General features: G+C 48.6%; 1 protein-coding gene across 8 annotated transcripts in view; it reads left to right on the top strand.

Annotated features, from left to right (window-relative positions):
- LOC134980355 (serine/arginine repetitive matrix protein 2-like) overlaps positions 1-13141 on the top strand; it is a 102398-nt gene that overhangs the window by 14319 nt on the left and 74938 nt on the right. For 7 of the 8 annotated variants that reach the window (XM_063947148.1, XM_063947152.1, XM_063947149.1 and 4 more), the window contains exon 4: positions 7257-7347. The exons of the other annotated variant lie outside the window; for it this stretch is intronic. In XM_063947148.1, the coding sequence (XP_063803218.1) occupies positions 7257-7347 (91 nt within the window). The remainder of the gene's footprint in view (positions 1-7256; positions 7348-13141) is intronic. 8 annotated transcript variants of the gene reach the window in all.

Genomic DNA, 13141 nt, shown 5'->3' with positions numbered 1-13141 from the left:
CGTTCCGAAGCCAAGTGGCTCGGACAGGCCTATTCTGGCCTTACAATCCTTTTAGTCTGTGATTGCTAGTTTAAACAAGAAAGGGAGTTTTATGTGTCCCTTGTCTTCAGAGATGCCTGTTTACTGATTTCCGTTGGACAGGCTTTTCTCAGATTCCCCCTTAACAGGATTCTCATTTTCACTGTAAGTCCTTTACTCTTCTCTCTTCCGCTCCCACAGAGTTTAGGAAGATAACAGAATAACTCTTTTTCAAGGGCAGTGGGTGACGTTGGTTCCCTAATGGGACAATTTACTGCTACTATCCCACTCTGTACATTAGGTGGCTTCTGAATATCCGGAGGATCCACGAGCTTCTGATTCGACACAGATCCAATTTATGCTCCGCATAGACGTTTCTCAACACGGTCCGTCAGAGGTTTTTTTCATTCCTCGGCACCTGAGACTCTATTTCTTCAGTCAAGTTGCGACGTAATGAGTGGTCGCCTCCATTCCTCTCGGAACGGGGGACAACAATCTTGTTTCCAGATCAAGCCACCAGGTCAGACTCCTGGGTGAGGGAACATGCCCCGGAGTTTTGTCAGCTGGTCCGCTGTGGGCGGAGATTTCGGATCGACCTCAGGGCGTTCTGACTGACTCTTTAACCCTTTATTACTCTCGGACGGCAGTAGCCGTGGAGGCCCTCAGGGCTCCGGGGAGTTTTCTGGTTATTCTATCCTGCCTCCTTTTCTATTTCTACTTCATGTTCAGTAACACAGGAGGGGATTATGCGTGCTAGTCCTCTCGGTGGCGCTGGTTGGGCCACGCATGACTTGAAGATACAGATACGCCTGTTGTCAGTAGAGGAGCCTTGGCTCCTACCTCGACTGGACTGTCTACTTCAACAGGCTCCTTTTTTCTCCTTGTTCAATTTTACACTGGTTTCGGTTACCCGTGTGACTGTTCACGAGACCTCAGAAGGGAGGAGTTCCCTAGTTCGGTTAGGCCTACTGGGCTCCGATTTCAGAAGTCTATTACCTCTTCTCGCTTTTGCCACTTTGGGAAAACTTTATGGAACATAATGAAGATAAAAGGGGTTTTTTCCCCCTTCTTCCAGTTACCATTCATCTTTGGTTTCTCTGGGAGGTTTTTTGCTCCGCTGCGCTTCAAACCACACTGACCGGAATTTTAGGTCTCTGCCTTTTTCGCTTTTCTTCCAAATGAGATTAGCCTAGCGGCCGTAAGTTCGGCCTCTTGTTCAGGGAGTACTCTATTGGCAACTCCCCGGGCTGTGCTTCGGCCTCAGCGGTCGTTTCTTCCAGAGGGGAGGTCCATTTTTCATATAAATCTGACACTAGTGGTTTTCAATCCTCTCTGAATGTTGTCAGGGCTCGTCAACTCTCTCTACAGAGGTCTCAGGCTATTCGATGAAGTGTTTTTTCTTCTTTGCTCTGGACGATGCTCCCGTACTAAATAGCCGGGGCCCCAGCATATGCTGGACAGTTGGATACATCTGATCATCAGACAGTCTTCTTGGCGGTTACTAGGGAACCTCCGTTTTCCATTTCAGCGCGCTTTACGCGCATTGTAAGACCTTCGTGGGCAGCCGCCCGCGGGGTCTCCATGAATATTTTGTCGGGCGGCTACTTGGTCAAACCGACATTCGTTTTGTCAAATTCTACAAGTTTGACACTTTTACGGCCTCTGCATCACTGTTTGGCCGAGCAGTTTTTACAGGACTCTCAGCGCTTTCCCACCCGTTTTTTGGGAGCTCTGGGACGTCCCCATTGTAACTACACTCCAGTGGCCCCTAGTGGATGAAGGAGAAATCAGGATTTTGGTACTTACCGATAAATCCCTTTCTCCGATTCCACAGGGGCCACTGGACGCCCGCCCAGCGCTGTTTCTCCTGATTTTTGTTTGATTAACGATTGCAGATCACCATATGACTGCTTGTTGGGTTCAGGCTAGCCTGGTTTTTTGTCAGGTTCTGTTCCAGGTTTAGTTTGTGTTCGCCTGGTTTACAGGGCGTCGTTAACCTCCTCTACCTTACGGTTTGTTTATTACAGCTCTCCTCGGGCACAGTTTAACGTAGACTGGCTTGGAGGGGAGATAGTAGGGGAGGAGCTAGCCACAGTGTGAGAATTTTTAAAGTGCCAGCTACCAATACCACCTACTATCTCCCCATTGTAACTACACTCCAGTGGCCCCTGTGGAATCGGAGAAAGGGATTTATCGGTAAGTACCAAAATCCTGATTTTAAGGGTCAAAGGGTAAGCCTCACCTGTATTTTAGAGCATGGCAGATGTTGTTCATTACTCAGCACATCCCACCCACCTAGCATGGTAGTTGTCCCCACCCCACCATTCCGAGCCTTGTAAACCTATGGCCATCTAGGGTATGGGTTGGACTTGAAGCGTACACCTTCCAAATCACCTAGAGACTATCCCAGGCAGGATGGACAGGTCCATCAGGTCTGTGCTTATTGGAGAGGTTGTGACTTGAACAATGGAACACACAACAGTGTGGAACGCTTCTTCTGCACTTCTACAAGACAGCAGTAGCCTGTATATCGGCAGCTCCAGGACGCTAGTAGAATTTCTAGGCGCTGAAAGAGAGTAGGATTAATGAGTCTCATTTATATAGCGCAGCGGAGATACAGCCGGCATGGAGACGGTTCATCCTCTCAGATCTGTCGCTAGGCCATTGGTTGAAAATGGGCCGTTATTATAAGGGTGTTGTAGAGAGAGCCTCTTTTATCCCTGGATGAGGGTGTGTCCACAGTCATTGTAATCCATATCTAAGAACAGTGGGCGCTAGGCATCCCCCCCTTGGTGATTCCAGTTATGTCGGTGCCTGAATACAGGAGGGACAGTTGGGCCCCTTTGTGCTATCTCCTCAGGGTAGCCAGTTCTTAGGGCAGGGCGTCATGGGCCATCGCCAGACAAGGTTAGTAGATCAGCTATCTAGTCTTCAGAGTGGGCATTGCTGCTTCTTGGGTAGGAATATCCTGCAGGTAGCTGTCCAGCGTAAGGCATTCCTTCCCTCCTCTTACACTATACTGTTTCTTCTGGAAGTTGAAGTAAAATGTACTTTGAAATCTCTCTTAAAAGCTGTACATACCGCTTACCCAAGAGTGTGAGTGTCGCTGTTGTTTTTTTATGTCCTTGTTGGGCTAATAGTGAAGTGAAGCCGGAGCAGGGCGGTTATAGGGAGGAGGAGAAGTCCATTCTTGTTCTCCGATAGCCTTTGAGAAACGTCCCTAATGGAATGACTGGATGAGCTTACTCTGTCACCAGTGGTATACATATGGTATGGGGTACAGCGAAACTGCTGCTGCTATTGCCCAATCCTATTGGTTGCTGTTTCGGCCAAACCAGATGCATCCCAGCTGTATCAGCTGCACACCGAATTGATACATCCAGATGTAGGAGAGAAGTTTCTTCTCCCACCACCGGGCTCCTTTACTGGCGCTTGCTTCTGGGAGGTGTGGGTAACGCCTGTAGCACCTTTTTGCTGGACCGTCCTGACCTTGACAGGACGTTGGCCAGATTATTGACAGTGCTGGGTGCTCGGCTAAACCCAGAACAGCCGGTGGATATATTGGGGTGTTAGCTCTTATCTCTGGGTCACAGGAAAACGCGTGTTTTACAGGTGCACAGCATGTCTTTTGTCTAAAGGTGAAACTTTCCATTACACCCTAACAATTAAGGTAGTGTATAACACATTTTATGGGCTGCCAGAAATGTATCTTCTGCTGCTGGTACACTATATGCTGGCAGGGGGTAAACCAGCCCCCTGTCTTTTTTTTTTAACCAGTCCCAATTGATTCTCTGGAGTGAGGGTGAGTTGGGCTCATGCTGTTTCCTCCACTCGGTGACTGGTGACGGTGCAGATCTCCTCCTTGTGCCCCACGCAGTCAGGTCAGGGGTGGTAGCATCTAGTCCCCCTCTCCATGCTGGCACCACTGAGTCTGGGGTTGGAGATTTAATATCTTCCACCCATTCTAACTTCTAGGCCACGAGTCTAGCACCACCTCTGATGAATTCTAGAAATCCTGTAGTCACCATTGATAACCTCGATGGTGTAAAACCATCAGGAAGGGAACCATCAATGGTTTTACCCATCGATGGTCATCCCTGCATTACTGTGTAAGGAAATGCGGCCAATCAGAGCCCAGGGGCGTGGCTTCGTGGGTGTCAGGGGGCAGAGCTAAGCTCCGTAACCTGACACTTTGAGAGAAAAAACCCCAAAAAACTATTCAGTAACACTGAACCATCGATGGCGGGAAACCATCTGGTTCTCCCTCCCCCATCAATGGTAAAAGTATTTGACATCGGCCATAAACCATCAATGATTTCGAATCATTGATGGTCGATGGCCATCCCTACAGTAGTCAGGCCTGAGGCAGGAGGGTTTCTGATACCTCTGCTGAATTCCTGGTTTGGGTACATTGGGGGTCATTCTTACCCATTCAATCACTGCTTTTTGTCGCAGCCGAGCGAACGGGTCCCTACTGCGCATGCGCCGGCGCATGCCAGACGGCCGAAGGTTGTAGCAGGGCAGCGATCGCCTCTGCCTGATTGACAGGCAGAGGCGATCGCTGGGCGGGAGGGGGCGGAACAGTGGCGTTTGCCCACCGTTCCGTGGGAGCGGTCCGGCCACACCTTTGGGCCACAGTGGCTGCGTGACGTCACACGCAGCCGCTGCGGGCCGGGGAGCGATGAGTAGCTCCCGGCCAGCACGCTGAAGCTGTGCTGGCCGGGAGCTACTCTTGAAGAGCAAAGGCATCGCCACTGGGCGATTCCTTTGCACTTCTGCTGGGGGGGCCGGACTGATATGCGGGGCGAACTAGCTCTGTGCTGGGCGTCCCCCCCACATGTCAGTGTGACTGATCTCTGAATTTAGCACAGCTACGATCAACTCAGAATGACCCCCATTGTGTCAACAAGAACATTGCAGTCCCGGCACCATGATGTCAACACTAATTGAAGCATTTTAATGCACTCGGCAGTATAACTGCGAGCATAGTGTGATAGGAACATGTGTTCAGTTATACTGGAACAAAGAAAAAGAACAGTCGCAAGGCGCAAAAAAGGACCCATGCAGCTCTATACACAAAAGGACCACCAAATCCCCCTGTACATGCAAACAGATAAGAAATGGCGTACAGATTAGCGCTCAGTCCTGTTCCAACATAAATAAATGTCCAAATAAAACCTTTTATGAATAGTCCTTTGCAATCGGTGAACAGCTGGTTAACTTCCTATGACCATATGATTCCTTCAGTATGAGAGAAACCTCAAAAAGAAACCAAATACAAAATACATAGTGTAGTACGTTTATAATTAAGCGATTACACCAACGTGCGTTGGAAAAGGACGATGTGACAGAAGATCGTGGTCATACAAACAGACGTTAACCAGCTGTTCACCGATTGCAAAGGACTATTCATGAAAGGTTATATTTGGACATTTATTTATGCTGGAACAGGACTGAGCGCTGATCTATTCTCCATTTGTTATCTGTGTACAGTTATACGTTTGTGTCCTCTCTCGCCGTCCGAGGCGTGAATAAAAACCCTCACATAACTACACTGCTATGTTACGCTGATCAATGTGTTGTGCGACACTTCTGTGTGCGCTTGAGTCTGACCCTGTATACACAGTGCTGCGATGACACCGCTTTCTCCCACGTCCTGTTCCAGTGCACGTTATTGGCTTTGTACGCGATTAGCACTTATTCCCAAGCGGTTAAAGTCGCAGCCCAGGGTCTGGTGCACTGAGCGAGGTTTCGCTGCATTTGCGATACGAATAAGATGCACAATTTTAAGAAGTGAGGGCTCCGTCACGCCGGGGTTCTCGCTCCATATGGTGTACGAGTCCACATCTGTACTGCTGACTGCGTCAGAATACTGTAATTAGCGTTTTATCAGGGACGATGTAATGGTGCCGGCGCTGTGGTGCCTTCAAGAACATTGGGCCTGATTCAGGTTGGATTGCAAACTCTGCTAAGTAGCAGAATTTGCAATCCATGTGAATGCATGGCGGGGTCCGCCTCCCCCCCCCTCTCCCCTTGATCAAGCAGAAATTGCGATCGCAACGCAATTTTTGCTTGATCGCAGAAACTAGGGTTGCCTCCTGCCAGCACCCGCATGAGGCCCTCCGCCATCTTTCTGATCGCTGTGGCTGCGTGTGACATTACGCCCCCTTTCGTGCCGCACCGCTCCTCCCCGTTTAGAAGCCACGCCCCTGCAATGCTCCGCCTAGGAAACTGAAAGCCTCTCTAGAGCGACTGCTCGGTGGTCCCCGAACTCAGGACCTCAGCAAAGGACCACGGCCATTACCCTACAACTGGAGGCAGCAACTCTCCAGCACCGCTGTGGCCCTGGTTCTTGTGAATTGGAATTGGCAACAGAGGTTTAATGCCACTGGATTCACGCACAAACCCCATTAGATTGCTGGGGTAAGTACATTCAGTTTTGAAACCCAGAAAATATATATACATTCATATTCACATTTCCAAGTGCCTGCAATGTAGATAGAAATAGGTACATACAACAGTTCCCGCAACATGTGCCGATTGGGGTAAAGGTGTCCGTCACACATGGTAAGTCCATAAGTCCCCTTTTTCCCCTCTCTATATGACGTCACTATTTGTGAAATGCATTGTACAGTGCATCCGGAAAGTGTTCCCCAGATTTGTGCCTCGAAACAATCCTGTCTCGGAGGTCTACAGACAATTCCTTTGACTTCATGCTTGGTTTGTGCTCAGACATGCACTGTCAAGTGTGGGACCTTATATAGACAGGTGTGTGCCTTTCCAAATCATGTCCAATCAACTGAATTTACTACAGGTGGACTCTTATTAAGCTGTAGGAACATCTCAAGGATGATCAGTGGAAACAGGATGCACCTGAGCTCAATTTTGAGCTTCATGGCAAAGGCTGTGAATACTTAATTACATGTGATTTCTTAGTTTTTATTTTTAATAAATTTGCAAAAAATTTTAAAAAAGTTTTTACACGTTTGTCATTATGGGGTATTGTGTGTTGAATTTTGAGGGAAAACCTGAATTTACTCCATTTTGGAATAAGGCTGTAACATAACAAAATGTGGGAAAAGTGAAGCTCTGTGAATACTTTCCGGATGCACTGTATGTGCACAGATGGAGCAGATTATAAGAATAACATTCATTATAGCCAGACTGAAGCGTACACTCATGGGTTGTGGCTGTTAGATGGAAACCGCTTGATGTAATAACTCTGATTGGTTATACAGGGTGTGATACGAACACAGTTGTCTTATACGGAACAGTATAAAACTCTGGACGAGAAAATCCAAGCATCCGGAAAGAAGGAACCTATAATCGGTAAGATAGGAAATATCCCTGGGCTCATGTATCAGACTGGAACGTTATTCTGTACACGTGTATCTTGTGACATCCTGTCCGGTCCTGAATGGTAGAAACCACCATCGCTTTTTATTTCAAAAAGTGGCAAGGGTGCATCTCTTTATCTGGGGGGAGGTCTATACCGGGAAGTCCTCAGGAAAAGGTCACTCCAGCTCTGCCCGTCCGGACCTTACTGTGGGTATTTGGTGGCAGGATTCCTGGGTGCTGCAGCGCAATCAGGATCTCCCTAGATTATGGACCTTTTGTTTATTTTGTATCATGAGTACGCCATGCACGACTGCGTATGGTAAATATTGGTCTAAGATCGGGTATGCGCATATAGGTTGGGAAACTTCTGGCCACAGGTCCCATGGATAGAAGTTCGGGATCCTGCTCCCTGACCAGCCAGTGGGGAACCCTTGAATTTGTAAGAACACCCTCCCAAAGCAAAACCTATGGATGGGCACCAACTGTGCCTGTGCCGATGTTGGTAAAAAAGCAATTGTCCCCAGGTTGAATAGACCAGGGGGAACAGTAATGCCCGGTCAGTCCCCAACCCCCCTCCCCCCCAAATCAGGGACCTTTACCCCTCTCATTTATTCCAGCTAGCGTTGTCATGTTTCATGGGGAAAGGATGCCACTGGTTGGGTTTGGCTATAGAGGAGGTGGCATCTCACTGCCACTTCAGCACCCTGCAGCGTGGTAAGAAGCTGCTCCTAGGAGACAATGCCAGGTAAATGGGGGGAACAATATCCTTCTAGTACAGGATGGGGGGAGGGCTCTGTCATGTCTTCTTATTAACCCACTTTTGGAAAATGTCTCCGCTTCGCTCTTATCCATTGGATATGCTCCTTCTCTTCCACCGACACCATCCAGCAATGGTGGCACTCAGACCAGGTACGTCCTTATAGTATTAATACAGATTCCTATAACCCACTGTAAGAATATTCATTTACTAACTGCGTAAGTATTTCCAATCATGGGTTTTGTTCATGGCAACCTATGATGTCCTGGGTGGGCTTTTATTACCCGTGCCTGATGCCTTCTTCCACCACAGGTTCTGCCCCCTCCCCATTCATCTGTGCTCAGAAGCCCCATGTTATAGGACTGTCGCTTATGGGTGGAGCCTGAGGAGTGCCCTGTCCAGCAGATCGGTGGGAGGTATACGGGTTGGACAGCTGTGGCCGGAGCTGGCCATGGGAATCGAATGAGGGAAAGAATGCTGAAAGCTTGCATACAAAGCTGACATTGTGTTTAGTGTTAGGGTATGACGGACTTCCCTTATGCCCTGCAACAGTTATGTGTTCCAGAGAGGTGTATCGCTATCCTGATGTCACTTGTGGGTATTTTCTTTTATTTCTCTTTCATCCACTAGGGGACACTGGAGTCCTATACAGTAGGGGTGTGAAGCTTGCAACCGGAGGTGTGGCACAATCTAAAATTAGTATTGTCTGCACAGCCGGCTCCTCCCCCTTCACATCCCTCCTCCCTCAGTTTTGAAAATTGTGCTGGAGGAGTAGCACGTGGAGCAACTCAGCTCCTGACTAAATATTTTTATTTGTTTTTCCTTGATAATGGCTGCGTCACCCTAATGAAAAGGGAGACAAAAGCCCAAATTAGTGAGAGACAAAGATCCCTATTGAAGGGACCTGCATCTCTCGACTGGAGATCCTCCCAGCAGAGTGAGTACTGGTTGTTACTAAGGGCCCTAGTTTAAATGGTTAATCTTAATGTGGGAAAGCAGTAGGTCTCCCGGTCTAGTACAGCCGCTGGGGGGAGAGAAAGCGCAGCTGAAGTTAGGACAGGCTCTGCAGGTCTCGTCTTCCCCCCCCCCCCCCCCCCCTTGTAAACTTCTTTGGATGCGCCACTATGGGACCGTGTCAGAAGGATCCCGTAGTGAGCATGTTGGAGGGGAAAGACGCCGCAGTACACAGCGCGGCTGCGGGTAAGAACGTGTCTCCGCGCCCCCCCCCCCCCCCCCCCCCGTACAGGAAGGGTCCCGTAGCACGCGCCCACTGTCGGGGAGAGACGCCGCTGTACACAGCGCAGACTCTGCCGCGCTCTGCGGGTCCCTCTCCCCGCGACTGATGCCGCAGTGCGTTTAGTCAGTGCGGCTGAGGAGATGCCGAGCCGCGTACGGGTAGGGGCACAGCATAGGGGGGATAGTATACTCCTCAGCGGGAGTTACGGTTACATGGGCTCCAATACCTAGTGTTAGGTATAGAAGTGTCCTAAATATTTCAACGGCGACCATTTTAATTACATACAGGCGCCGAATCTGAGGGGCAGGGATTAGCCCTCCCTCTCTTTTTAAGTATCCAATAAAATGAATCCACAAGGATTTTATTATTATTATTATAACGGCTCCCTCTGCTGGTGATATTTTATATAGATAATTTGGATCTCCTGAGACATAATCCTACGTTATTGTTTATATTTTCAAAGGAATTCTATACAAAGATCCTGACGAAAATACTGGGAAGCACGTGAACAACCCTACCATCGTAGCTGATTTACAGTGGGATCGGTGAGGGTTGCATAAGGCTGGTGTTATTTATTTATTTTTAACAATTTTTATTTTTGCCCTCTTCCATTCTTACGCAAAGAAAGGAAAGGTTTTCCCAGCCGTTTCCAAGACCTTCGCTTCCATCACTTGATACAGTCTTTCTCTTCCTACTTTAAAGGGTGAAAGCGCTGCATATTAGTCTGATAGGCGGTTTAAGCCCACACAAGCGGGCACAGCATGTCTAAAGCACCAGCCAAGACCTACTATGTTTGTAAACACGCGGGTTGGCAGCTCCAGGGTGTGCGTCTCATGCTTGGACAAGGACGCTCCACCTGGGAGCAGTGCTCCGTCTAGGTCATGGCAGAATACCCTTGCATACAGCATCTCCAAGGAAATGGAGAATCACGCAAGCAGCAATCGGAATGGGCTGCGGGATTCTCTAAGACGATGGAAGAATTTCTTATCAAGTTAACGCCGCCCGCACAAGCAGAAACGAATGTGCGTAAGGCAGTTAACAGGCCTCTTCCTGTTGTACCACTATCAGAGGAGGAGGGTCTTATTATGGAGACGGAGGAAGGTGAGTTAGTTGAATCTAATCTAGACGCCGATTCTCCGGAAGAGGATACGGCATTCTCGGGTCTTGATTCATAAATTGACGCGGTGAAAGAAATCCTGAACTTTAAAACCTGAGGAATTCAAATTATTCGAATCCCAAAAACCGCATTCAGCTGTTTTTCCCATTCCTAGATCTCTCCAAGCTCAAATTGGCTTGGAAACAACCTGTTAAACGTTTTCAATTTCCGAAACGGGTTCAAGTAACGTACCCTTTACCTAAGGGTGTAATGGAAAAATGGGAGACTACGCCAGTTGTGGATGCCTCCCTAGAAAATTGTCAAAGAAGACAATCTTACCGATACCTAATGTAACGACTTGAAAGGACAGACCGTAAGGTTGACACGGCTTTAAAGTCGATTTTTGTAACCGCAGGTGTGGCACAGAGACCTACGCTCATCTGTGCTTGGGTTAACAAGGCCATGGGAGCATGGGCTAGCCGTAGTGTACAGGCTATTGAGAAGGAAGATAGCTTGGAAGGGATTACCCGACTGGCTGAACACATTCGAGAATCTGCTTCATACTTGTGTCAGGCCTCAAAGGATGCTCGCAGGATTGCATCGCGCATCTCCGCATCGGCCATATCGGCTAGACGGATTTTATGACTCGGAGAATGGCAAGGAGACTGACACCAAGAAGGCGGTGGAATCCATTCCCTTTGGGGGTGAACTGCATTTTGGTCCTGAGTTGGACAAATGGATTGCACAGGTTACGGCAGGGAAGTCCACATTCCTACCTATTCCTTATATGAAGGTTAGTCGGGTCCAAGGTTTAATTTGTTCAGATTTCAGTCCTTTCAAACCCGAGGAAGAGGTTTCGGTGCGCAGGCACGTGGGGGCAGAGGTAGAGGCCGCTCACAGACAACACCCAGAAAGCAGGAGAAACCTGCTGACAAGACCGTGGCAAGACGGTCTCTCAGCTCACCTGGAGTCCCCCGTGGTGGGCGCACGTCTGGAAGGTTTTCATGACGTATAAGCCATCACCTCACCAGAACTTTGCATAAACAACATAATCTCACAGGGGTACAAAATGGATTTCCAAGAGAGACCTCACAGTTTTTTTACAACGGGTTTGCCTCGGTGCCCTCAGAAGGCAAAAGCACTACTGACAGCAATTCAGAACTTACTACGGTCAGAGGTCATTGTTCAAGTTCCCGCCTCTCAGGGAGGAACGGGGTTCTAGTCCAGTCTTTTTGTTGTGCCAAAGCCAGACAGGAGGGTCAGGCCGATACTCAATTTAAAAGTTTTAAACCAGTTTCTAAGGGTTTACAAATTCAAGATGGAATCAATCCAGTAGGTCATTGCAGGTTTGGAACATAAAGGAGGCATACCTGCATATCCCTATTTGGTCTCCCCACCAGGCTTACCTAAGGTTTGCACTGGTGAGGGATCATTACCAATTCAGAACTCTGCCATTCGGTCTATCATCAGCCCCAAGGATCTTCACGAAGATTATGGCAGTCATGGTTGCAGGACTGAAGCTATTAGGGGGTCACGATAATACCTTATCTAGACGATCTTCTGATCAGGGCCTCCTCTCGAGAGAAGCTGATACAGGATGCCCAGACATCTCACGATTTCTCATTCAACACGGGTGGATAGTGAACTTCCAGAAATCCAACCTCATTCCAACTCAGCGGATTCAGTCTCATCTTGGACACGGTGAAATTGAAAATTTTCCTGTCAGAGTCCAAGATCCAGGACATACAGAAGTTAGTGGCTCAGGTACTAAAGACACCGACGGTTTCTCTGCACCTCTGTGTGCAACTTCTCGGGAAGATGGTGGCGTTGTTCAAAGCTCTCCAGTACGGCACACTAAATTCCCGGCCATTCCAGATGAACCTTATTGGTCAAGGAGCAGGTTCGCACTAGCTTCTTCATCGGAGAATCCGATTTCAACCACAAGTACGTGTCTCCTTGATATGGTTGTCGTTACACAAGAACCTCGCAGCAGGGTGGAGATTTGGCATTTGGGATTGGAGGATCCTGACAACGAACGCCAGTCTCAGAGGTTGGGGTGCCGTCCTCGAAGACCGTCAGTTTCAAGGAAGGTGGACGTTACAGGAGAGCAGATTACCCGTAAATATTCTCGAACTAAGAGCAGTTTACAATGCGCTTCTCTTAGCCGAAGACCTAGTCATGGGTCATTACGTACGGATACAGTCGGACAATGTCACAACGACGGCTTACATAAACCGTCAAGGGGGAACAAAGAGCAGGATGGCATTAAAAGAAGCCACAAGGATCTTGTTGTGGGCGGAAAGGCGAAACGTCATCCTCTCAGCGGTGTTCATTCCGGGAGTGGAGAACTGGAAGGCGGATTATCTCAGTCGCCAGGACATGCATCCGGGAGAGTGGTGCCTGCATCCACGGATTTTCAACATGGTGGTGAGGAGATGGGGTCTACCTCAGGTCGACCTATTGGCGTCGCGGCAGAACCATTGGCTGACCAGATGTGTCCAGAACAAGGCTTCCAGCAGCAGAAGGAGTGGACGCATTAACACTTCCTTATGTTACAAAAAGGTTTACATCTTCCCACCTTTTCCACTCATACCGAGGGTTCTGAAGAGGTTGAAACGAGAATGAGTGTGGGCGATTCTAATCGCACCAGATTGGCCATGCAGGAGTTGGTACTCGGATCTACATAGATTGTTAG

This window comes from Pseudophryne corroboree, chromosome 12 (assembly GCF_028390025.1).
Source record: "Pseudophryne corroboree isolate aPseCor3 chromosome 12, aPseCor3.hap2, whole genome shotgun sequence".
In the NCBI taxonomy this organism is placed as follows: domain Eukaryota; kingdom Metazoa; phylum Chordata; class Amphibia; order Anura; family Myobatrachidae; genus Pseudophryne; species Pseudophryne corroboree.
This window is presented reverse-complemented; position numbering and strand designations above follow the sequence as displayed.